Below are 27439 nucleotides of genomic sequence, written 5' to 3' on the forward strand. Positions count from 1 at the left end.
CCCTGTTGTGTTGTCTAACAGTGGGAAATGGGGAAAAATAAAAAGAGGGAGGGATCTGAATGAAAATTCGTCATCATTTAGAGCTCTTGTGCCACTACAATGAACTTCCTAGTGTATTTCAAGTAAATACTATTAGAAAATTGAGTTAATACAATCTACTTATATTCAGCCTGTAAATTTGCTGAAGAAGGGGAAGCAAATTACAGGAAATCAACAGAAAATATCAATGAAAGGAACAGTTCAAAACCACAAGAAAGAAATCAGTGTTGATAACTATTATTTTCTCCAAGCATAATTATCAGCAGCTGAACATGTAAATCTATGTTTTGCAATTGTGAAATTATATTGACAAGTAAATGTAGGAACTCTTCTCTAGAAATATTTATGGTAAGTTACTCTGTAAACTTGTAGGTCAAGAACTAAATATCTCCTTTTTAAGACAAAGAAAAGGTTCATTCTCATAATGGTCTCTACCTTAAAGATAAATTAGCTATAATCTGTTGTTATGAACATAATATTTGTTTTTAAGAAGAAACAATAAATCAGTTTATGGCTTGGTAGTAGCTGAATGCTTTAGTAGATGAGAAGCTTTCAAAGCACATAATGAATTTTAGAGATCCATCTTTAGTATGTGATAAAAAGAGTATATAATTTCTGTAAATAGAAATCCTCATGTAGGTGTGTGTAGATACTGGTAAATATAAGAATTCACACTGGTGGATGGTTTCTTACTGTTAACATTTGTTACTTGTAATAACAGCCAAAAACTTGGCTGGTTTGGATCTTTGCTTAAGAGGATTGAGCCTCCTATGTCATTTACTTTCATTTTATTAGGGAGACCTATCCGATTAAGTTTACCTTCATATGCAGTATTTGTTTTCTCCATCTTTGGTTCCAGTTGGTGCAATCAAATCATTATTTATTCAAATAATTAGTGGGAAAAGTAGTAAGGGTTGGTGTTTGAGATTATAAAAACAGGAGATACCACTCAGTGGATATTCTGTGCATCATCATGTGCTCTTGTGTGAGAGATGCAGTCATTCTGATACCTGAGGAGAACACAGTCCTACAGCTGTCTGAAGCAAGACACTTCCTATTTATCAATACTTTATTTATGGAACAGAGTTAGAATCCTCAGCAGATGGCTTTGTCATGATCAGTAATAAATGTGATACAGCCTTTACACATGCAGACATGTTTCTCAGCAATTACAGTCGTGGTTCCTGTACTCAACCAGCCTGGTGATGAAGGGTGTATGTGCCCAAATCTGTTTCTTGTGGTGCACACCTTGCCTCCTAAAGTTTGTGGTTGTTGCTAACCCATTTTTTCGGATGAACAGCTAATTTCTTTTACTGTTCTTTCTTTCTTCCCTCCTGCCACATGTAACATGAATCACCTTGTTGCTTTTTACTTGCCCAGCATCAGATTTGCATGTGGATGTCAACAGGAAAACAAGCAGAGAATTTCTGTTCTCTGCAGGGAGGCAGGAATGGACTGGGAATGGGCAGTAATTGGATCTGGAGCCTGGTGCATTTAGCCACCAGAGGACTCTGGTTCTGAAACAGCTTAGCACAAAACAGGAGTTAAAACTGCTTCCCCCCTGACCTTGGGACCATGCAGCATCTTTATATCCTACAAGAATTATGCATTTATCTTTTAATCCCATTATATAAATCACTGCTTGAATCTGCTTATTTGCATTTTTTTATCTGGCTGTATTGCTATTTCTCATTCTCATCGGAAGCAGGATCCTGGAGACAGGTAAGAGAACAATCTGCTGAACTGCAGCTTCTTGCAGCACCCTTGATTTGTGTAAAGTATTAAAAAACCCTTTTATTAAAACACTGGGAAAAAAAGTTGGGAATCGGAGGGATTGTCTCTTTTCAGTCACACTGAATCTGCTTAAAGAGCTTCAGTATTTCCTCTATAAGGTGAAATTAGAATCACAGCAGACTTTCCTTTGTGCTCAGCTGGATTCTTTCAAGCATCCAGATCTCAAAAGTTAGCACAATTTCTACAAACTTTTTAGGGAAATATCCTTCAAGTAATATTTTTAAGCTATGATTTTTAGTCTTATTCAAAATGTATGTTAAACAATAAAGTGTGACAATTTCATTTAAGGAACCTTGAATGGCCCTGAGCCTGTAATTATGATATGAAAAGGATGTTTTCTATAGAAACAACCTGTTAGAAAAATCTTTTTGCTATAGATGGAAAGTGAAAGATGGGTATTTCCAGGAAAAATGTAAATAATGGCATTTCTTTGGAGCTATTGTAGTGAGTAACTAGCAGTCACAGGTTTGTCTAATCTGAATTTCTGCATTAGAAATAAATTAGTATAAAAAGCATATGTGAGTTTAAAAAGCTGTTGCTTGCCTGAAGCTTTTCATTCTGGAATCTGCCCTCAGCATCATCTTCTTGGCCCAAGGTAGCATAAATTGGTTGATCCTTAAGGTGTGTGTTTAGACTCACTTGTTTAGTAAGATTTAACGGAGGCTTTGGCACTGTAATATTTGAAGACATGTTTGGATTTAGCATTTTGCGTAAACCCCGAAAACTACTCTCATTTGGTAGATCTGTGGAGTTTAAATTTTTTTTTTTACTTTAGCTAAAATGTTTTAGACACTGAATGAAATTTTTAATTTTATGAGAATGTAGGAAAAAGAGCTGTAGATAATCACAGTAAATGTAGTTAACAGAACATAGCAGGCAGAGGGCTGCAGTTAGTAGCAAGTTGAAAAGCTGACAGGCCCCAAGAAAACTGATATGAAATATTAAAAAATATTAGAAGTGGTGCAATTTATGTAAAATGTAACAAAGCCTTTGAAACAGCTTTGAATAAAGGTTATGAGATGTTCTGCTGGTAGTGGTTGTGAGGTAAGGTCTTTCTTTTTATTTGATTTGGATTCAGTGCTGGAAGATGGGAGGAACAATAGGACTACCAGTTGAATGTTTGCACCAAAAAGTATTGTTTGGCACTATTTCTTACCAGTTATATGACTAAAAAAAGGGGCCCTGTCATACAGTTGCTTAAACTAATTGGGATGACTAGCAAGGAGCATCCAGAGTTAGTCCACCCCTCCGTTCATTTAAGTAAATACAGATTTTATGGTGAAACAGTCACTTTCTTGCCTTACAAGTAAATAGATGGGGGAGTACTCAGCCCTGGGTAGTTTCACATTTCCATAGCCTTACTGTGAATTAAACCTGAAACATCCTGTCCCCAGCATGCTCCACCCACACCCAGGCTGCTTTGCCTTGCAGTGCTGTTGGTCACTGCTGGACCTTAGTAACAACATGGCTTTGGTTTGGCCTCTCTGATATTTCTGTTTGGGATCTTGTGACTGTGCAAATTGTAGGGACAGTGTCTTCAACTTTGAGGATGCAAATTTCTGAAAGATACCAGTCCTAATTGCAGAGCAAAGGATGTGAACAGTATGTGAGCTTTATTTGGCTTTTATATTCCTTTATTGCTTAGTGAGCCTGTCAACGCCCAGAAATCTTATCCTGTAGCTGCAGAAAGCAGCCCATCCCAGCACAAATATTCTGCTGGGTCTAGTGCAGGCTTGTGCAACTTGTATGCAGGTAGATTTAGGCATAAAAGAAAAGGATCATACCATCTTGTGAGGTGCAACATGTAAAAACCATTTCAAGATGAAGGTTTTTTCTGCTGAGCTCCATGTAAGTTGCTGGCCTCATTTGTTAGGATTTGTTTCTTGAAACTTGAAGTCAACCTAGAAATGTACCAGAACTGCAAAGGCAGGTTCTGTGTCAAACTATTGCAGCTTGACATTCATGAGCCTGTTGTTCAAGTGACAAGATGGTAGCTGACAGTTGCAGGGAACACAGTTTATCACAATGATGTGAGTTTTCTGTTACAGTCACACAATAGAGAGTCCAAAGCAACTCTTCTCCACCAATTCCCACTGATAAATTCCCCTTACTTCACAGTCTGGCTTCCCTTCTGGCAGTAACAAGCTGCCCTTGTTACTGGAGGAGTGATCTGCCACTGGATAATGCTTGATTGTGTCAAAATAATTTGCTAACCATCAGCAAGTTTAAGGAAAATTATAGGAAAAACAAACAAAAAAAATATCTTTCATAAACACAGTGTATACAGAAGACACCTAAATTGAGGTTATCTGTTTATTCACTGAAAGTACAAGACTTAGAGAATGAGCTGCCATTTCCTTCCAGGAGACCGGCCTGTTACCCAGCCACTAAACACCCAAGATGCAACTCAACCAAGGTAATTAGCAGCTCTCTAATTGGTTTCCTTCATATAGCATCTAAAACACTTTAGATGACCTGATGAAGAAAAAGAAGGGTTTTCTTGCAGCAGAGTTTTTATTATGTTACTGGAAAGTTGGTTGCAAGGAAGAGACCTTGTGGCTTTCTGCAGAGAATTGTTGGAACAAAGGGTTCAGAGAATTATCCCAAAATGAAAGAGCTAAATCAATCCTGACAAATAGAGTTTTGCTGCATATGTTGACAAATTTTTACCATTGAAATACCCCCCTTTTGAGTTCAGATATTTTCAAATCAAGTTTCTGGTGTTGAGAATAGATCCCTTAGAATCTCCCTTCGGAGTTTTCTTTCATTTCAAGTTGCATTGTCTACAATTATGTGTTTGGATGTGGTGCAAGGCACTCTGGAATAAAATCCACACTTTCTACAAAGTTAATATTTGCTATCTTAGATACTCCTAGTCACTATGGCTCTCTTTGTACCATTAAGTCAAACATTTTAGATGATGTTCTCTGGCTCTGAAGGCCATGGCACAGCATGGCTTGCATCTCTCTTCCTCCTCCAGACAGGGTGGTCATTAATATCATCTCCAGTGACAGCCTCTGCCCTGCATTGTCCCAGGCAAGTGCCAGTTCCTACAGAGCCATGCCAGGGAAGGTGCTCACAGTGGGTGGCTTGAGCCATTCTCTGGATTTTGTTTAGTTTACCAGTATAGAAGTAGCCTAAACATCTGAACTGTTCTCTCTTACATCCTGGGAAGTAATTTGTTCAGTCATGTGTAGAAACCTCCATGTTAAACCATAGGCCTGCTCTGGTGAGGTGCAGGAAGTGCTGCTGTAGTTGTGGTGCTGGAGGAGGTGCTTTGCTGTTGCAGTGCTGGGTTTCATAGGTTGAGTTGACTTTAAGGCATTTCCTAATTAATCTGTGTTTTCTTTAAGCAAATAGCTTGTTTGAATGTTCTTTTTCAAAACTAGACTTAGTAAAATTAGAATTGCTTCAACTTGTGTGAATGAATTTGTGGAAATCTTGGCAAAAGCAAAGATTTGCATCTTAAAGCATTGTGAACTCATTAAAATTCTTCTCATGGATAATTAAAGAAAAGTGAATTAAAAAGAAAGTTTAACAGTAAGCAGCTCACAGGCACTGCGACATTTCAAGCATGTTAAAATCAGAAAGAAATAGCTTTTGTAGCAGTAGACTCCTCCTCTTGTATTACGTGTTGTTTTTTCCAACAAATAACCAGTTACTGTTGGTTTCTTTGGTTCTCCAAGTAGCTCATTTATGCCTGATCTGCACAGCTTTTCAGCATATTTGTGACCAGCTTTGCAGGGTTTCTCAGCATGCTTAACAGTGGAGAGATTCTCACAACACAACTGCAGACTGAAAATGCAAGGAATGTTTCAGGAAGCTGTGAAAATGGGTAAAGTAGCTCGAGCATTTATTTTAACAAACTCACATACCAACTTTTCCCAGCTTAAGTTTCTCTTGTACTACTGTGAAGATGCACAAGAATTTTCCTGGTATCTCTACTATCTAATGAAGAATAAGGTGTATCTTTTGAGGCTAGAATAAGAGAAAATTGTTAATGAAGATTATAAATAGGTTTATTCTCCTTTGCTAAATCCTACTTTTACTTTAAATCTACTAGCATCCTTGGGTAGGTAATATGTTGCTTGTATCTTATTGGCATATAGGATACACCTGTATAATGTTTATTTTATAGCACAGAGGCTATTTAGCCTCTTCTCTTCTGGATTTGGGGGGGTAATAATTGATCTTTGTGACAGACCATCTTCTTCCTGTCAAAGGCAGCAGAACTTAACCAGGTAACCCATCTCTTAGAGGTGGGAGTGGGGAAGTGACTTTTAGAGGAGTGTATTTTGATGTTTATGTTACCTTTTACAAAAATAATCCTGGTGGGTGCTGTCTCCTCCTTTCTGTCCTAGGCAGCACAAAAAGAACATGTTGTTTCTTCTACCTGTTGATCTAGCACTGAAATGGTGTCTCTCTAGAGATGGAGAGAATCTCCCCATCTCTAGAGTTTTGGAAGTACTTAAGATTAGAACAAGACATCTCATGGGAAATATTTTAGCTTCTGTTCAATTAGTATTGCTAAGCACTAATATCCATTTCCAGAGACTTAATTTAGTCTTCTGTTAAGGTATATCTAACTTCACATTTATTTAGGAACTAACTTGCATGTTATGTCTCTTGGAAGATTTGTTTGATCCTTTCAGGTAAAGGATTGTTGGGATAATTTCTGCCATAATGGTTTCTTCTGTTCTGGGCTTTGTAATCCTGTAAGAATCATGAGGAGCAATCCAAAGACTTAAGGTTTTCAGAACGGGAAGAAGTTCAAGAAATCTTTGAAAACCTTTGAATGTATTGTTGTTGCTTCTGGAATCCCAATGTAGTTAAGTAGTAGAATTGTAAGTTTTTGGTTTAACCTGTCCAAAGATCATAAACCATTATTTGACTTATGATCTGTATAGGTATATGTACACTCTGACTCATGAAAGGGAGGATTTTGCTAAGTCAGTAATAATGCCTCTATTTTAGTCCAGGCATGCTTCTATTTGTGACATACTTAATAAAAAAAATTAAAATCTGAGTTTACTTTGTTAAGGAAAAAAAGTTAAAGGAGAATTTAAAAGTGCAATGGTTTGCATCCACTGCAAACAGGAAGCTTAAGGTTCCTGTGTTAGATATATGTTTAGCATTTGGGTTTTTACTGAATTTCTGATGGAAGAATATCAGACCCTAGAAATCAAAATACTTGTGATGCATTCAAAGTCTTTGGCATAAAACATCTGTGTTTGTTTGTTTTTGAAGATGCCAGTGCATGTTGCCATGTTTATGCTGTTGCATTAAATGCTGTTGTTTACCTGGTGTGGTTTGAAGTTAGGTAGCAAACTTCTGTCCCTTTTTTTGTATGCTGGAAGTAGGATTCAAAGTAGAAAGGACTAGACAAAGAAAATAAAATTGTATCAAATGGAAATAGGAAGATCTTTTATAAGGCTGAAATTGAATCAGTATGACCTGATTCATTCAATGAGGCAGAGATGAAATGATGAGTTCTGTGTGACCTAACTTTGCTACACTCCCTGCAAATAGCCATGCAGAGACAGATACTGGGAGATTTCTGCTTCAGGTCTGGGTTTTTGCTGTGCAGGGGAGGACAGAGCCAGAAAATCTGTACCAAGGTCAGGGCAGGGTTGTAGTATGCTCCCAATTGCTGAATAGAGCCTTTTTGGGGGAGAATAAAAAAGGCTCGTTACATTGTTTATTTCTTCCCATTCAGCCATGAAGTTCTCAGCTATCCCTAAAACTGCTCTGCTCACCAAAATACATGACCTGATTTTTGAGGATATTTATTCTCAACAAGAATAAAATGCTTCAGTTCTTTTTTTTGCAACTAAAGAAATTGGTTTTACTAGAAGGTGTGTGCCAACTGTTATATGGTAAAATAGATCTCAGCTGTTTATCACTAGTATTTTGTTCTTTATTCAGCATTTGTTTAGCTTTTAACTATATCTTTGTGAGAGAAGTTGTGTGAGTAATTTGACAAAGACTGGTTTCTTGTGCCCTGGGAAAATCAAAGTTATTGTTGAATCAGCTGAGCCTTTTTGCAAGAATAGGAACATATCTGGGCTGATCTGTGGCCCTGTTTTTAAATCTCATGAGGGCATGGAAACCAATTAACAGCTAAATCTAACCTGTTCTTCAAGGGCAAAGGGGAACTTTTAAATAGAATTAATAAGGAATGTATTATAATATTGCCCTCATTTGAATAGAGGAGTAATTAGTAAATAAGATGACCAGTCATAATAGACAGCAGTGTCCTGTAAAGGGCCATGGGGACTTCCTGTGACTCTCTACTCATTACGGGAAAAAGACTACATTACAGAAAATGGGGGTTTAAAGAACTAATATGGTGTGTCATTACTGTGGGGTTTTTTTACCTTATGTCATAAAAAATGAGAAAACATCTTCAGAACATCTTGGGTAACAGTTGGTAGCACCTCAGAGTCTGGAGATAGAATATTTTCTTGGCTGTTTCTATGCCAGTCTCTTTAGCTGCCAGTCTATCAAAGCTGTGGTGCTATGTTGATTTAAGTCAGAGTGACTTTATTGTCTTTGTCTAGAACTCTAGGTCAGATCTGTGATTCTGAATTTATTGTCTTTGTCACATTGTAGAAATGTGCTCATTTCTACATTCTGTCCCTAGAGTTCTGTTATAAAATACTGGATTTGGTATTTTGCTCTCTTATAGGATACATGGGGATTTGGGAAAGAATTTCTCATGAATGGAATCCAGATGAAGATATTTAGTTTCTGAAGTCTCTAGGCAAAATACCAGAGTCATTACAGTTTTCATAGGTTACCCATAGGTAATTTAAACCATTACTTTTTGCTGCCAGAAGAGTTGGCAGATGAATACTTAATGATTCCCTCTTGAATTCAATGTTCCAATGAGCTGTTGAAAATGTCTAACACCCAATGAAAAATTTTTATGAATGTGCAGATGTAGACCCAAAGCACTCCCCAAAGCAACTCTAATGCAGAGTAAGGCTGGTGGAATGTGTATAGCTGGGATGGCCTGGAGATCATGCAGCAAGAGCTTGGAGGGGGGAATTCCTCAGTGTTGGAACAGAGATCAATATTTGGGAGGACACTTGATTAGAAGAAGGATGTTTTGTCATCCACTTTATAGTGGATTCCTTAAATAATCAAGCCAATTATTTATTCCTTAAATAATCAAGCAGGAGTTCAGAGAAGGAATTCACTAAGTTGTCCTCAAGAGAAGCAAGTAGTAAAAGATAAAATGAAAATTTATGGAGAAGTTCTGTCTTGGAAAAAGGCATATTTTCCACTTCAGCCTATTTTTTTTTGTGTTTATTAAATAGGATTAATATTTAATAGTTAGGAAAGCCAGTTCAATAAAGAAGTATTTGAGAAAAAAATGCTTGTGCAAATGGGGATCTGCACACATTGCTGCTTAAGATAAACACCTGTGTCTTACAAAATATTTCTTTGGGCAAGGCGAGCAAAGAAAGGAGTTTAGTTAAAAGGTGGGACTTTGTTGTAAGAAGTATGAAGTAACATGCCCACTGCCATGTGAATGCAGTCTCTGGTGAGCTTGTAGGTGATATGCCCAGAGGAGCAGCCAGGCAGAGGAAGGAGCTGCAGTGCTTTGGATCATCACAGTGAGAGCAGAGCAGCACTGAGCCTTCCTGAGAGCCACTGAGTCTGGAAGCAGTGCTGTCAGAGCATCCCCAGGAGAAGCTGAACAGGATTGCTTTTTGGAAAAAATCATGTAAGGGACAGAGAAATTGTATGCACTCTGCAGACACTGTAACTGAGCTTTCCCTCCCTATTGGCTGTGTTCTCTGTTGCAGACAGTCTGCAGGATAATTTCTTTTGAGAGGGCAAAAGCAGAAAAATCTTGCAATCTGCAAGTTTTATAATAAAAGCTTTGAAAGTTAAGTGGACCTGAACTGCAGTAACATAGTTGACCACAGCCAGATCACAACCTCAGCTTATCTGATAATGAATGCAGCATCTTCAACAGTGACTATGTCTCATCCATTAAACCACAATAATTAGTTAATAAAAATATTTTGCTGCATGATGATCTCACATGTGGTACAACAGGACCCAGGAGCAGGGTGGGAGTGGAAAAGCTGTGTAATGAAGAAGCCGCTGCAACAGGGATACCAAGAAAGGGAGGAGGAGATGGTATCTCCATTGTGAATCTGACAGCACAGGTCTGGAAGCTCAGGATGTGGCTCTGAGTGAGTTTGTGGTCTGAACTACCCACTGGTTTTATGACAAAAAAAATGTTTGAGTCTTCTTTGTGAGCAGTTGTTAATGTGATTTCCAAATGCAGAAGTACTTTGGCTTGCTATATGTGCATAGGGGGTTATGAGTAAATGTTCTGATGTCTAAATGAATACCTTGTCCTGAATAATGTATTAACAATTTATGAATGTAATTATTTGTTCAACAGCTTATTTTTGCAACTTTATAGAAAGCCTCTCTCTCTCTAGAAAGGCTGATCTTTTAAATTTTTGATAATTCCTGTAGAGAGCTGACTGGTAAAAACTTAACATTGACAAGATTACAGGAGTTGAACAGGAATAGGATAGGGAATGGGAATACCAAAAGAATGCGATGTCTTTTTATTTGCTCCCATATGTAATCTGTTTAATGAATAGGTTCCCCTTAAATTTCATAATAATATCATGGCTGCATAACAGTGTTCATATTCTCTTGGTGCAGTTTGTGGTAGTAGAAATCAGTCTGCAAAAACCAGGCCAAAATGTATCCTAGAACATAAATTTCATAGTTTTTAAATTTGAGAGAAAAGCTACAACGTAATTTTACAGGACACTCAGTGTACTCTGTAAGGCTTATTCAAGTGTGAGTTTCTGTAAAATGTTTCTTCCAAAGAGGAAAATGGTTTATTATCATATTAAAGACTGACTTAGTAGATTCTCTTCAGTTTTATTGTTTGTATTTTCACCAGATTTTACTATGAGGAAACAATTTAGATGACAGCAAATATCTGTTTCTGGCCTAGAGCGTGAGGTTTAAGCAGAAATTCTCATTCCCAGAACAGGAAACAGAGTCTGTGGAAGGGAAAGACTAATTCCAAAGTCCTTTAAAACAACAATAAAAAAATATGGAAATTGGTATCACGGTAAGTAGTGCCATTAATCACTAAGCATCATTATGGGAACAGAGCAAACAGTTTTTCTAGTGTGCAATTAGCAAAAAAGCACTCATTTTGTAATGACAGAAACAGAAGATTTAGCTGTGGCATTTAGTTTCTGTAGTTACAATAAGAAGTGATACTGTATTCAGTGGTTGCTATCAAATACACTCAGATAAAACCAGTAATTGCTATGACAGCAAATCCAGATTGGATGCTTCTCCTCTGGTGACTCACACCCAGCAGGAAGGGCTATCAGTTACATCAGTCATTATTTTACCTCACACACACATTACTTCCTGGGTTGCAAAGAGAAATCTCACTAGAGCTGTTACAGTCATGGAAACACAGAGGGAAAGGAAGTTGTCCCTTTGTTAATCCCTTTGTTAATAGAGAATGTTCAGAATCTTGCTTTTCAGGTTGGCCTGGTGTGTGAGAGCAGCTTCAGTGTGGAATAGGATCCAGGGGGCACAGGGGAGTGGTGGGAGCTGTGGGTGGGGTGGGCAATGCTGGGCTTTGCCCCAGAGCTCTGGATAAACCAGCCAGCCTGAGCTGTCTCAGGTGAGAGCAGTGTGTTGAATTCAGGCAGCAGATGAGGTCATGTTTGCTAGAGCAATACCTTGAAAATAAAGCCCAAATTACACCAGGAAATACTGTCATTCAAACAACACCCATGCTAATGGAGTTCTACAGAAACATGCTTTGGTTAGTTCTAGTTGGTCAGTGTCTTGGAACTCTGTCTCAGTTTGTCCTAATTGACTTGTTCAAATGACTGTTGAATTCAAGCTCTGTGTGATTTGTAGAGGTTTTTGCTTATTATCTTTGGAATTGTAAACTTGCAGAAATCAGATGCAGAAAGTCCACCTTTAAACTGGTAGTTGGATTTTGGAAGATGCTGGCCCTGCACTAGTAACACTGAATAATTTATGCAGAACCACAGTCTTAATAAAAAATTTAAGAGCCAAAGTCCAGATCTCTGAAGCATTTTGGTTTTGCTGGGGCATCTTGGCATCATGCCATGGTTCTGCAGTGCCTTTTCTCCTTGCTGCAATTTATGCTCAGTAAGCTCTTGATCAGGCAGCCCCACCAAATTCTGCTCAGTTCAGTCTTGAACAGTTCCAGATACCGTAACCATTCTTGGATATTTACTTAATTTTTAAAGAAATAACTCTTAATAAAAGGTTAAAGTAGAGTCATCAAAGCCACATTCTTTCACTCAGAAGCAATGGTTCTGAATACACACAGAAGTTGTTGTTGGAAGAGAAAATTTCTTAATTGTACTTTCAGGGCAAAAAGCCTCACTTGCAAATGAGCTGCCTGATTCCTGGGGACAGGTAAGAACTATGTAGCATGGAGTGTTACCAACTTTAACACTCACAAAGATACTGAATGTGTAGGGACCCCATGGAAGTTTTGCACATTGAAACATTACCAGAGGAAGTCCAGAAGTTCAAATGTTGGTTATTGTTTTTCTATAAAGAGAATATAATGTAAACTGAACCAGTGTCCTGTAATAGATAAGAATAAAGCAATCTAAAGAGATATTAATCTGGAAAAAGTCATTAATAATGTTTATTAAGGTTTTGAGTATTATCAAATGAGGCTCTTCTGGTACATTACTAATCAGAGTTGTTTTATTCAGAAGGCTTTTCTGCTGTTTGTTTTCATCAAAAAAGTTTTGCTTATCTTTGGACCAAGACTTCAGGTTATTTGTTTTGTAAAATAAAAAGCTTTTTTATTCACAAGATATTTAAAGCAAAAGGTTCCACTGGATTGTTAAACATCAAATATAGTTTTTCTTTAAAATAGGAAAAGAATCAAGAATTGTATCAAGTGTTTTGAGATAGCAGACAATCATATGTTCTTAAGTTATTTCTGATGGGGATTTTTTGTTTTATTCCCAAACAAATCTTCCTCGTCTTTCATTCTGTCTTTGCAATCCCACTTCATTAAGTCACCATTTCTTCCACATATCAAACACAGGCTTACCTTTCAAAATGTGGGATAATCCCCTTCTGTATTTAAATTACTCAGTTTCTCTCCAGCATCTGCCTTCACCAAGCCAGTGACTATTTTCAGATCCTCATTTTGCTTATCAGACAAGCCCTTTCATGTTTCATACCATTATGAAACATGTGGGATAATCCCCTTCTGTATTTAAATTACTCAGTTTCTCTCCAGCATCTGCCTTCACCAAGCCAGTGACTATTTTCAGATCCTCATTTTGCTTATCAGACAAGCCCTTTCATGTTTCATACCATTATGCCATTAACAAGAGAGGAAATATCCTCACAGGCAAGCTTAGTGATGACTCCTTGTTTTCCTTCAGCTGCTTTTGTGACCTGTGCCCTGCCCTGAGGGTACCTGTGGGGAAGAGTGAGGAGGGAAAAGAACTGTGGTTGTTACTTCTGAGGGGTGAAGAGTTACACAGTCTGCTGAATTATTGTAAGGGAGACACAGCTTGCTTAAGGCTTTTGTGACAATAATAAATTCTAGGAGTGTCCCACATATATAAATATTTTACAAGTGTGGTTGTTAATATGAAATGGGAAATAGTGCCTGATATAGTGTTTGGTCCTGCTGTTTGCTCCCTGTCCCCACTGTGTAAAAACTGCTTTTGAGGTTGTATTTATTTGAAAGCTGTGAAGGGTATTGTTTCAACTTTCTTTTTCTACATTTTGAGTTAATTTATTACACTGTGAGGGGAAGGATTTCCTGAGCTTCATTCAGGACTCTTCTGTTGTATGGGGAAAGAATGAAGGAAGTTCTAGCTTCTTCTTAGCCTCTAAAGCTTCTGATTCCCACCATTTGTTCTATGAAATGAAATTAGCTAAATTAAAAAATCTTAATGCTGCTATTCTTGCATAATCTGTAGTGCATTGCTATATTTGATAATTTCTAAATGCTTATTGTTTAGGTATTTTGCACATGGAATTCTTAGCAGTCTGTCACCTTACAGACTTTTTGGGTTAGAATTTGTATTTGTACTTTAAACTTGGTCTGCTTACTTTTAGGAAAAGTTAATTTCATTCATGTGTTAATGATAATTTGTTGTGTTGGTGACATTGTTGAGAAACTTTATTATTATAATTATTAGTATTATTATTTTTAAAAATGCCTTGTCTTCCTGGCCTAAAAAAAAAGCCCTGACTTCAGAGCTTCATCAAGGTATCAACAGTGACAATTGACAAGGTGGTGTTGTTGTAGCAGTGTCACTATGATCAGGGTTAAGATTGGTAACTCATTCTTCGTACTTGTACGGTTCATGGCCTCTTTGTGGAATTTCAAAGTTAGTGTCTTCATCTGGTATATTCCATGATGTTTTAAACAAAAGTGTGAAATAAAGAATGTCATTCTTAGGGCAAGGCATTTCCATTGCACTAGGTCACAGTGGAGTGTGCAAGAGTGAAAAGTATTTGATAGCTCTGAACTTTCTAATTCCACCTGCTTGTATTTCAAAGTGCTTGCAAGCTGTGGTTTTGTTTACCTTTTGATATCTATTTTGCATATTTGTACGCTGATTGTAGTAGATCCTGCTAGTGCTCCTGGATAACATCTTAATAGTTCTATTTGCTTTTAGAACCTTTACAGATGCAGAGACTGTCTGCAGGGATCTGCTGCCTCATTTGGAGGAGACCCAGGGTGAAGGCATAGAGCCAGCAGGTAAATATGTTAAAGATGATCCTTGGAAATTTGAGCTCTTCTTAGGTTTGTTTTTTTCTTTTTAAATGTATTTTTTATGTCTATTCTAGCAGGTTTTGACTGACAATTTCTCAAGGCCCAGTTAATGAAAGACAAGATTAAAACTGAAGTGAGTCAGGGCAGCTGAAAATTCTTCCGGAGCTGCCTGAAAATTTGCACGTGTTTCTGCCAGTGTTTGTCTCTATTTGAAATGATGACTGGATAAAAATTAAAAATAGCTTGATCCTATTGAGAATCATGCAAATTGTTGTGTTACCTTTGGCATCACAGCCTACTCACCAGCTGTCACCTGGGGAGGATTTGGTGTGCAGTGTAATAACTGGAGGCTTTAAAGGAATATCTGTGCTTTGGTCCATTGTATGTTGCATCAGAGCATGTGCACACTGGTGTCATTGAATCCAGCTGCAGTGCTGAATGGCTTGCCTGAGCATGCTGCCATGTGGCTTAAAGGAGGTTTGCTAGCAAAACTTTGGAAGGTTTGCAGCCCTAAGAGAGTTCCCTGTTGCCTTGGAGAGGCTGCTACTGGTATCTAAATGTGCTCATTACAACAAAACATTTGTTCTTGGAGAAAACTGAAGCAGTGAGCACATAGCTATCTGATCTATGTAGGAATCTTGCATGCAGGCTGTATAGTGTGTATAAATATTTATCTGTCTGGATATATAGTTACTTTTCAATAGGCAGGTCTTTGATACACAGTAGGGTTCTTTCCAAGAAGTGAGCTGCTAGGTATATGCTTTCAGTGAGCAGGAAATAAATGTGGATGAATAAAGGCATAACAAACTCCTGTTTTCAAATTCACAGGGTATCTTATTGTACTGTTTGAGCTACATGTTCTCTATGTAGATTGTCACTGAGACTGATTCTACAGAGTGCTTGTGAAGGCTCTGACCTATTTTCCTAAGCATTTATCTGGGACAGTGGTTAATGCTGCCAGCTCCCTACCTGCTTCTCTCCTAGAGGTTGCTGCAGTTTACAGAAGTAAGCTGGGCTGTAAAGCAGAGCTCCAGCAGGAATGCACATGTCACTCAGCCACTCCTGCAGGGCTGACCACAGCCTCTGCCTCAAAGGTGAGGAGAACAGCTAAGGATAGAGGCCATTCCAGCTGTTCCATCATAATTTTCCTGCAAACACAGGTCCCGCCTTATCCATTTTAATTAAGCAGTTCCCTTATTGGTGTTTAGATATGTTTCTAGTTGATGAATCAACAGCTTACAATTTGTTAGACTTTGTCTTCTATTTGACCTTGGGAATCTGTGGCACTACTTGTTATCCATTTAAATGGGAAGCAGGCTTTAACATGGAAACATCATACTGCTATGCAGATGCTGAGTGGTGAGGTCAGGACTGAATTTCAAAAACTCCTCCCAAAAGATCTTTCATGAGAAGGAAGTTCAGTGACTGGTTGCAGGAGTTCTACATTATATGTAAAGAGAAAAGGAGGAGATTCTGATATCTTCTAGTTGTTCAGAACTGACTTCCTCATTTTATCATTGATACATTCTGCAACCTCAGGAGTAAATTTATCTAATAGGGACCACAGGTTGTTCTATAATTTTTCCCCATTCCTTTCTACCAATGTGTAGAAGCTCATTCCTGTGGAAGCAGGATTTGGGGGTTTTCTAATGCATATGTTAATCCAGAGTACCTTTAATGTTGGCAGCACGCATTACATTGACTTAAAACCAGTGTGAAGTTAGAAGAGAGCTCATCCATGCTGGTTTTATACTGATGGAATCAACAAAATAATTTATGTCAGAAAAGAGCACTGGAGGGCAACTAGGACATCTTTTTGCTCATAGGAAGCCTTGTGGCTTTGTTCAGCTGAGTTTTGAAAACCTCCAGGGAAATTGTACAGCTTCTCAGTACCTCTTCTTAGGCTGAGTCACCTACACTGTGAAATTCTTGATCCAGCAAGAATTCTCCTTGCTGCAGCTCATGTCAATTGCCTCTTGTCCTTCTGCTGTGTGCCTCTGAGAAAAATCTGTTTTCCTCATAGTACCTGCTTCAGTCTTTGACAAACTGCAGGTAGATTCATTTTTTATCTTCTCCAGACTGGAGAAACACAGTTCCTGCAGGGATTCTTGTACGTGGTGTGCTCCAGACCCCTGAGTGCCCTGGTATCACTTTTTTGGCTTGTGCCAGTTTGCTTGTCAGGATCTCTCTCTTGCACACTGTCTCAGGGGCAGCCTTAGGGGCACTGAGTAGGGGGAAATAATCCCTTTCCTTGGTCTGCTGGCTTAATCTTGCCAGTGCAGCCAGGGGTGTAGTCAGCCTTCATCTCCATTGGGGCACGCATCTGACTCACAGCCAACCTGTTCAGCAGAGCCATGGGGGTTTTCCTGCTGAGCCAGCTGGCATCCAGCCCATGCTGTGCCATGGGGCTGTCCTTCCCAGAGTGCAAGACCTGGCTTCACACTTTTCAAGCTTTCAGGTTGTGTCAGCCCATTCTTCCAGTATGCTGATGTCCATTCAGATGGCCTCCCTGCCTTTTGTCCTGTCCATCACTTCCTCAAGTTTGCTCACTGAAGCTGGTGAGGGTGCATTCTGTTGTCCAGGACAAGAGAGCCATCATTGTACAGTGTATTTCTCACAAGTAGCCCCTGAAGAATGTCACTTGGAATTGACTGCTAACAAGACTTAGAATTGCTGACCACTGTTCCTAAAGACTACTTGTCCAGTCAATATTTTGTATACCTGTTCCTCCAATTGCAGCTCGTTCAAACCTTCCAAGGATGCTGAGCTAGGCAGAAGTTGTCAAAGACTTTGTTAAAGGTAGAGTAAGCAATGTGCTGCTGCTCTCACCTTCAGAGCTGGTCAACTCATCTTGGAAGGCAGGTGGGTTATATTTTCTGGACCAAGTTAAGGGTGGCCATTCTAGCTGGTTTCAGTCACCATTTTATAGCTCAAAATGATTTCTAGGAGAGTTTGTTCTATAGCATTTCCATGGACTGAGGTAAGGCTGATTGACCCTTAGTTTTCTGCATCCTCTTTCTTCTGCTCTTTGAAGACAGGTGTGGCATTTACCTTTTTCCTTGTGATGGGGACCTTACCAGATTGCTGTGCTTTCTCAAAGATGACAGAGAGCAACCTTGGGATGGCTTTGACCTGGGTTCTCAGTGTCCACTCTGAAGGAACCCATCTGATCCCATCAACTCTTGTATGCGTGCAGTTTGTGTAAGTGGTCCCTACTTTGATGTTCTGCTGCTGTAGGTAAAACAGCTCACCTTCCAGTAGGATTGGAAGCTCAGGAAGCCTGACCTTGAGGTGAAGAAGGCACTGAGAGCATCAGCCCTTTGCATGTCTTGTGTCAGTGAGTTGCCCACAGTATCACTGGTTCTCCCTCTGGTTGCCACTGTACCTGTAAATGCCCTTCTTGTGACTTTTCACTTTACTCACCAACTTCAATTCTGAGTTTTGACTTTCCATTCCTGCATGCCTGGGCAATGTTTCTGTAGTGATGTTTCCTCCTGATTACACCCTCCACATGCTTTCATTTTGGTGCATCGTAATCACTTTTAGAGGCGTCAGTATTGTTATGAAGCTTGTTTTGCACTTGTCCTGGTGCACCACTCCCTCCACGTCAGCTCGTGGAGGCATTCTTTGGAGGATATCTCATTTCTCTGGTCCACACTGTAGGGGTTTACTGATGTGAGGAGGAGAATGTTTTATTGTAATTAATAATTGTTCCCTTTTCCTGCAGTGGAAAAAGTAGAAGTTTCCATTAATTGAAATATTTTTGTGTGTTTTGGTTAATCTAAAAATATTTCCTCTATTTGTCTTTTCTGTGAGAGAGGGTAAAATTATTTGTTTATTGTGGAAAACTGGTAATATAACAGAAAAGCCTTTTCTTCCCCCAGCTGTGGCAAGACAAGCCACAGGAACACACAACCACACACAGTTTGTGTGTTTTATTAGAAGAATCACTCTGTGTTTGGGCTGGCTGAGACTTTCAGGTTCTCTTGAAATTCCAAAGTTCTGTACCTTTGTTTAATCTGTTTATTGACACAAGGAGAAGTTTGACACAAATGCCAAGCTTGCAGACTCTAAACAGTGTTTATTCAGCTCCAGCTCTTACTAAAATGAAGTTAATCTTTCAGGGTCATAGACATCTTGAAGAAAAGTGAAAAGTAGTGGATGAGAGGAGGAATGGTGTATTTCTGTTTTCAGCAGAATGTGATGGCGTCATAGCTGTGGAATCTTGGATGGTGACTGACAGGAATGCCTCCAGCAGAGAGCTGAATTCCTTCTCTTGTCATTAGGGCAGAGTGATGTTTTGCAGCACCTGGCATATAATCAAGACCCTGTTTTGTGAGTTAGTTCTGATTAATTTTCAGGCAGAAGTTAAATTACTGGTTTACTTCTTGCTTGGCAGGGCATATCTGTGGAGTATCACTTGGAGTTGCTCAGATCATGCAGCAGGGCCATTCCACAATCAGGCTGTTTGTCTGTCTGAAAGGTGACCTTGGGTCTTCTGCATTTTATATGACTCTCAGAGCTGTTCTTCCATAAACACCTGAATTCATTTACATTCTCAAATCTTTTCTGGCAGTCACCAGAATACTTGCAGGTCAGGTAGGGAACAGAGAGAAGGTTTCACTAATGATATTAGCTTTAAGCTGTAGGATTAGTGTATTTCTCTTGATTCCTCTTGATCCTTCATATACCCCAGAGGTCCAGCAGTTTCAGTCAGACTGATTATACACGGGAAAAAAAAATGTTTGTCTGTTTGAAGTAATTTTTATATCTGGGCTTGTACCATGTCAGAACTTCCCATTTTACATGGTGGAAGGAATAAACTGGCTGTTAAAAACCACAAAATGTGTAACGTGTTCTATGTTGTGTGTAATTTCAAACTTGGTGTAAAATATTTGAATAACAAAGGTACTTTGTACACAGTATTCACATGTAAACAGTTCATAAGTTTGGGATTGTATTGTAAAAGATCAGTTGAAAACTGCAAGTGTGTCTTTTAAGGGGGTCTTAACTACTTTTCCTCCTGTTAAGTTTCTTGTTGAAAATTTACACTTTAGTTCCCATCTTGGTGGGAAAACTGCCCATCTGAAATCCCAGGTATTTAGATCAGCTTTTCTTAGAACAGTTCCCAAGAGAGGTTGCAGTACAGTGATCCTGTTATAACTAATGAATGAAACTACCCTGAGCCATGTCTTCCTTCAGCAGGGAAGGCAGTGAAACACGGAAAATGAAGTCTGATCATGGAGTTTTTGGCCTTGGAGGAGAATGACATAGGGAAAAAAATGTCCTTCCAGAGCCTCAAACAGTGACAGTCCAGATTTTATTACCTGAATAAAATCTCTGTTCTTCTTATCTGTCAATATAGCCTTCTTTAAGCAGAAATCTTTTTGCACCATCTCTGACCTTCAGAATTCATATGAAGGACATGAGCCAAGGTCACATAGTAGTGAATGAAAAAGCTGGCTCATGAATTTTGCCAGCTTATAACCCCTAGATCCTCTAAGGAGTGTATTCATACTCAGCCTCTTGCAGGGTTTGCAAGAGCCAAGGACAGTCTTTGAGGCAGACATTTCTTGTGAGTGCCAGGGACTGTCCCAGTCCTTGGCACCAGTGGTGAGAGCCAAGTGACATTTGTTGGTGCTCTGCATCTTTGTCCTGTCAAAGAAGGGGAGAAAAAAACACAGGGAGAAAAAAGTGGATCGTATAAAGACGGGGTGAGGAAGACAAGAACAGAAGATAAAAAATGGAACCATGGAAGCAGGGCAAGACAGGAGTGAGTGGAATGGACACATTGGAACATGGGACAAATGACCAAGGGAGAAACTGTGGGAAGTAGTGAGGAGCAGGGACAGGATGAGGGAGAAGAGCTGGAGGGGCAGGAGGGAGAGAAGAGGTAGGACACACAAAAGGAGCTTGGATACTGAATGGGGGCGGAGGTTTTGTATCTTTTAGATGTCTTCAGCCTTCTGATTCACCAGCTGCTCCATTGGCACAAGAGTGCAGAGCTGAGCACAGGCAAACAGATTCAGCTGGATCTGGGGGTGTACCTGAAACACACATCATCAACATAATTCTGTATGGCACTTTCAATCAAGATGCAGAATGAAGTACAAGAAATAAAGATTTCTCTTTCTACTTGGTATATTTGATAATGAGAAAATTGGAAAACCCTTCTCTCAAGAGCTGGGAAGTGCCAGAGTTGTGCTGGGGTTTTTATTCAATCCTCTTGTTTTCTGGTACACATGGTATTTTTCAATTGCAGATTACCTTGACAATGGTGCTTTACCTTCCAGAGTCTCTGTGGACTTCTTTTGCTGATGGCAGAGTCAGACTGAGAATAGATAACTCATGCCCACAGACTCCCATAACAGTTCATCAGATGTTCAAGGAGAGCCTGGAAAAATATGGATCCCTTAATGCTTTGGCCAGCAAAAAGAATGGAAAATGGGAGAAAATAACTTTTTCAGAATATTACTGCCTCTCTAGGAAAGCAGCCAAGAGCTTCTTGAAGGTAGGTGCAGGAAACAAAACCAATGCCTTTAATCCTTCTGTCTCCTTTAAAAATGCAAAAAACAATTAATAAAAAACCCCAATCCCAAACTCCACAATATATAAGAAGGTTTTTGCATTACTTGAAGATCGGTATTCAATATTCTTTATTGAAATGATAATGATGAAAATGACTTTTGGTCAGAGGTAACACTGCTGTCAGGGAGCCTTGACTGCAAGTGAGGAGATAAAGACTATCTTTAAAACATTCTAAATATAGGGTAATATTAGTACTCATTATGCTCTTGTTCATATTGAAATATTCTGGGTCTTGAGACTTTCTGGGCAGCAGAGTTCATGCAGACAGGAGAAGGCAGTGGAAAATTCACATCCTGTTAATTGCTTATAAATGCCAGATTTGCTATGGATACCAAAACATGCCTTCACATGCCTTGTCAGTACTGTGATAATAAATCAAAAGTGTTCATGGTTTATATTTGTGTGTATGTTTCTCTCCAGTGGGCCTATATTGTATAATCTCCTGTATATTATTTTTAAGCTTGGTCTTGAACGATTCCATAGCGTAGCAATCCTTGGATTTAATTCTCCAGAATGGTTCATCTCAGCTGTTGGAGCTGTTTTTGCTGGGTAAGATTTTTTGGGGGGAGTTAATTTTTGAGGGGGATTTGGGGATTTCTATTTTGCTGGTCTGGGAATGTATCAAGTCAGTATTTTGTATCATATCTTGGAAGTTGTGTTGCTACTGATTGACACTTTCAGCAACCTGCTGGAGCCTTACATCCCAAATAGCTCAGACACTCATAAATGGATCCTGTTTGCCATGGGCTTAAGCATGACAGTCACACAGAAGGTGTTGTACAGGATCTTATCAATGGAAGATGTGGGAAATAGATGAGAATCCCAGTTTTATATTAATGATAATTATACAATATTAATGATATCTACAGTAAGATATATTCAAACAGATGAAGTAACATATGAATATTAACTACCCTGATTTATTCTGTTCTGATACCTGTTAATTTGAATTTTACTTCTTAAGCTGTTCTGTACCAATGAAATCCAAATTGGTATCTGTGCACAGCTTGAACAAAAAGAGGACATAAGTGAGGATTTTTTTACCACTTCCTGAGCTAACTCCTGTGTAACTTTAAGTGAGTAAAACACTGAGTCCCAGCATCTTCTACTGAATTGTTTACTAATTACTTTTTGCAATGAGCATAAATCAGAGATTCGTGTATGTCTGAATATGTGAAACAAACATTAGAGCTGTCCTGCTGTTTGCTTCCACATCTTCATACCCCTTCAGGTTTTATCTGATCTTTATTATTCTCTTTTGATACTATGTGCATGTGTGTGTATGCATATAAATGTATGTCCTTATACATATATATTTATATTTACATATATCTTTTTTTTTTTTTTTTTTTTTTTAATGCAGAGGAATTGTCACAGGGATATATACAACCAATTCTCCAGAGGCCTGTCACTACATTGCCCATGACAGCAAAACTGATATCATGGTTGTGGAAAATCAGAAACAGCTGGACAAGATAATGCAGGTACAAGGTGGCTGAATGATTACTGAAAAGCCACAATTTTTCATTTCTCAATGCTGTGTTGGTCCCAAATACCATGTACACTCTCTGTATCATGAAACCTTTCTTTGTGAAGTGTGTGTTGCTACTCAGAGATCTGGTATCTGGTGTCAGAGCTCGTGGGTGGCTCTGACCCTCTGCAGTGTCTGTGGCTCCAGCAGAGAACTCACTGGATGGTTCACTGCAGGTTTACCTGGAAAAACCCATTGATCCCATATTTTTACTGTCACCACCTGATTCTCTTTGGAAAAACACAGTCAACCTGAATGGATTATGCTGATGCGGGTTTGTAAAGGTCTGTCATTTAAATATTAAGAATGTTCAGAATTTTCTCTTTCCAAGGTATCATCTTCTCCTGCTTGTAATATCAGCCACTAAGGCTCTTGAGTTTACTGCACTTTGGTTAACATGAGACAGAGCTTAGTGAGAAAGCAGGATCCTCCTTAAGTGAACAGTCTCAACTTTGACAGAACTCTTGGGCAGCTGGGCCTGCCTTTCAGCAGCAGTGCCAGATAGAAAGACCAATCTGATGGCAAGGAGACTTGGGAGAGGAGCACAGGAAGCTCTTGAGAAGGGTTTGTCTGTCTGTCAGATGTTGAGGGAAGCCTGTGGATTCATCAAACTTGCACCAAATGGCACCGTTTGCTGAAGAAGCAGGAGGGCCCTCCATGATGGAGCTTTCTGCTAAGACTACATACCTACAAGAGAGAAAATATGCAGGTTTTTTTTTCCAATGTATTTATTATAAGTTGTTCATTAATTACTTTGTATTTTGTAGTTGTGTTTTATATGCAATATGGAGGAAGAGAGATTTTTGTAAGTATTCTATAAAAATACACAGTCAGATAAGCCTTCTTGCAGTGTCATTGATACAATACCAGGCTATGCTGTTGTGAACACAGGGAGAAGAATCCAAGTGGAACAACTCAAGGGGTTTCATTCGTACACATTATGTAGAAAAAGAATGCTCTGGCCAGCACTGCTTTAGCCAGCAGAGGGTTTTTTTGGAACTTTTTTTCTGGAATCCAAGACTGAAAGAATAACATATCAATTGCTATCCTTCTAATAATATGTACATACTGGCTACCATCAAGCCACTGCTTTTGTATTGGCAAAATTCAGTTCAAAATGTGATTAATTGAAAGGTGTCTATGAGGCCTGGGGTCTCACAGAATTCGGTGAAATCAATGCTTCCTGTAGGCCCAGCAAAGCACACAAAGAGCTGCTGAAAGCAGCAGCCACTGCTGTCTGCCTGTAAGCCTGCAGCTTTATATTTTTATTTATCCCTACAATGTGCATACAGCTTCCTTTGATTTTTATTCCTTAAGGAAGTAGAACTTTTTTTAGCAGTTGAACATCACTTTTTGCTGTGAGACTTTATTGGTAATCACAGGCCTGGGTCAGCTTCTAGCTTGGCCTGCACTGTTTCTTTATGTGCCCTTTTGTGCATTATGAGAAAGGATGCTGATGAGCCATTTCTGGTCTATTTTTTAAACCTTTTGACTGGAACTAGATTTCCTGGAGCAGACGTGTAGTCTGTGTAGACTATGTATTTCCCTTCCCTCCCCCCTTTCTAGTTGAGCTGACTGGTGATGAGTTTAGGGGAGATTATTTGGAGGTGAAGGGAAATGGGAGGTTTTTGTGCTGTCAACCCATTACAGTTTTGGTAACATTAGAGTGGATAAAAGCCCACACAAGATATGAGTAATAAATAACTTTGTTTTAAAAAATGCAACAGATCTGGAATCGGTTGCCCCACTTGAAGGCCGTGGTGCTTTATAAGGACTCCATTGCAGAGAGACACCCAAATTTGTACACGGTGAGTGAAACTAGAACAGAGGCATAACCAAATAATGCACGGGGTTACACCCATGTGTTACAGTTAATACCTGGCTGTTATTTATTTGATACATTTTTACTGTGATTATCTGCTGTTTAGAATGCATTGCTGTGCTCCAGCAAACACATTCAAAAGCTTTATCTGCTTTTTCTGTTCAATTTACCTTTGATACTTCACATTTAAGAAAAGCCCTACCTTACTTTACTGTCTGTCTTGTGTCTTCCTACTTTTTAACTTGTCTGGGTTATTAAAACACCTGTAGGTTTTAGGTGGGAATGTGTACTCTCAAATGGTTAAAAAAAAAGTTGCCCCCTGGTGCCTGTGAATTCGGTAATTTTTTTTTAAATCCAGTGTTTTAACTGGACTACAGATCAGATTTTAGGCTGAAAAACTTCAGCTGTTGAAAAAATATATTGAAGAGAAATATAATGTATTCAGTATATAAAAATATAATGAACAGTGAACAGCTTAGAAATATTTTAAAATACTTGCAGTTTTGATATTCAGATAAGAAAAAAGTTTTCTGTGCCTTTTTTTAATGTCTTGCATATAACTTAATAAACTGCTATTGTTCCAATACTATCCATACTGATATAGAGTAGGCCTTGCATCTTGTACAATAAAAATGTTAATACAAAGATGTTCTTACTATTTGGAAAGACTTGGTGCTAGCATTTAACTCTTGAACAACTTGCACTTAGTGAAATCTAAATGTGTGAGAATTGCTGTATTTTTAAACACTGGTTCAGTGTTCAGGTGTCATGTTGGACATTTTCTCAGAAGAGCAGGGTAGCTGTGAGTGTCTGACAGGTGCCAGAGTTTATGTCATCTAAAGGAAAGATGAGAGCTCAGATCAGCAGAGGCAGAGGGATTGTTGCTGAGGCGTGATGCAGAGCAAACCCCCAGCCCACGCGGTGTTTGGTGACGGGGATTTGTGCCGTGTGATGAGCGGTGGCAGGGGCAGAGCTGGCTGAGCAGTGCGTGTTTCCAGAAGGCAAATGCAGAGTCAGGAGTGTGCTGTGACTGTTTCTGTACCTTCCACACATGCTGGAATGCCAACACCATCTGTTGCAGGTGCTGCTCAGTAAACAAAGCCTGTGCAACAGATTCTCAGTGATCAGTGCATTCCACTGTGAGAATACAGTATGGTCAGGAGAGCAGGAACAACTGCTCAGTGACATACAAACAATTACGTCCTTCACACCACCAGGCTTTCCAGGAGCTTGTGAAATTGATGCAGCCACATTCTGTGGGGAAGCAATAGAATGTGACAAATCCCTGACTTGCTACAGAGCTGTGCAGTGCCTCTCTTTTCAGAGATGTGGTTTGTTGGAAGGAAGTATAAAACTGATGAATAATTCTTGGGACAGCCTTGCCACCCAAGAAAAGGCAGTTAAGGTGCCACAGATGCTGACTATTGTAATCTTAGTAGCCCAGGGCAATGCCAGATGTCTGAAAGAAGAAATTAACTACCCTCAAGCAGAGGCTCTCCTTCTTTACCTCTGTTTTCTCATCATCCCCATTACTTCTTTGTGGTTCTAGATATAGCTCCAAGAAATTGCTGAAAAATGAAGGTGCTGCACCTTGCATTTAAATATTACACTTCTGTAGCACAGTATGAATCACATGATTGCAATGGGAAAATGACCATTTGGTTATCAATTTTCTTTAAAAATTCTGTGGTACTCTAGTTTCCAATTAGCATTGCAAGCAATGTTACACTTAACAGCACATTGGGGTGTGCCACAGAAGTATTGGGGAGCAACCCATATAATACAGAGGAGCAGGTTCAGGATTCTTCTAGGCAAATTTGTGTGGCACAAAAGTCCAGTGTCATAAAAGTTTTATGTCACTCTAGAATGAGTCAAATTTGAATGGAAGTTGTGACCAGCATCATCATATGCTGTTTCCTATAAAAGAGCACATAATTTGTGCAAACATGCTTTTGCAAAGAAGCTTTTTGTTCAATTGTTTTATAGTTATAGTTATATAGTGTACAATGAGTGATAGATGGGCTGTCACAAGTGTACTCTTAAAAATTATGCATCCAGATTCCTTTAAATAATACTCAAAATCATTCTTATTGTGTGAGAATGTAATAGAGTTTTAGCCTCTGTGACTTATCCATAGTATCCACGTTGGAGGAGTAACAGTATTACTATTCCTTCTTAGACATTAAAAGATTCATGACAGCACAATAGTCTGTTTGTAATTCACACATTAAGCTCTAAGACAGACTCACCATATTTCTTCCATAGCCAAGGTCTGGGGAAACTTGCCTTGGACATGTGTGCACAACAAGGCACTGAAATGTTCTAACATTTTTGAGACAGGAAAGATGCAGTAGTACTGTGTCAGTTTGTAGGAAGTCATTTGGTATCCTGTATTTTCTGTTCCATGTTCTAGATGGAAGAGTTTCTGGAGCTGGGAGGTGATGTCTCTGACAGTACTTTGGATGACATTATTAACTCCCAAAAGCCCAATCAGTGCTGTGTTCTGATCTACACCTCCGGAACAACTGGGAAGCCAAAAGGAGCCATGCTGAGCCATGACAACGTAGGTACTTTAGGCTCCTGTAGCAGGGGAACAGCAAAGTGTGGGGATATTTATTCCTGTGGTTTGAGATGCCTGGTACATCCTAGAGCCCTGAAATGCTTTTGCTTTTACAGCGTGGAGAGGGCACTGCCAAGCAAAGGGCAGTCAGCTGTTTCTGGTAAAGTACAAACAAGGTAAAGAAAGAAACTCCATTCCAACAGCCCTTCACAAAGTTGAACAGTTCTTTATGAATATGAAATTTTTATTCACTGTATTTCTTGTAAGATCTAATGCATGAATTCATAAACATAGTTC

At 39.1% G+C, this 27439-nt stretch overlaps 1 protein-coding gene across 2 annotated transcripts in view; it reads left to right on the forward strand.

The window, feature by feature from the left end:
• The first annotated feature begins 5564 nt into the window (after window positions 1-5564).
• ACSBG1 (acyl-CoA synthetase bubblegum family member 1) overlaps window positions 5565-27439 on the forward strand; it is a 32962-nt gene continuing 11087 nt past the window's right edge. For both annotated transcript variants that reach the window (XM_058811036.1, XM_058811037.1), the window contains exons 1-7: window positions 5565-5668; window positions 14544-14626; window positions 20935-21152; window positions 21690-21778; window positions 22593-22713; window positions 24488-24568; window positions 26996-27145. In XM_058811036.1, the coding sequence (XP_058667019.1) occupies window positions 5589-5668; window positions 14544-14626; window positions 20935-21152; window positions 21690-21778; window positions 22593-22713; window positions 24488-24568; window positions 26996-27145 (822 nt within the window). In that variant the 5' untranslated portion in view covers window positions 5565-5588. The remainder of the gene's footprint in view (window positions 5669-14543; window positions 14627-20934; window positions 21153-21689; window positions 21779-22592; window positions 22714-24487; window positions 24569-26995; window positions 27146-27439) is intronic.

Source organism: Ammospiza caudacuta, chromosome 10, assembly GCF_027887145.1.
Source record: "Ammospiza caudacuta isolate bAmmCau1 chromosome 10, bAmmCau1.pri, whole genome shotgun sequence".
Lineage (NCBI taxonomy): Eukaryota > Metazoa > Chordata > Aves > Passeriformes > Passerellidae > Ammospiza > Ammospiza caudacuta.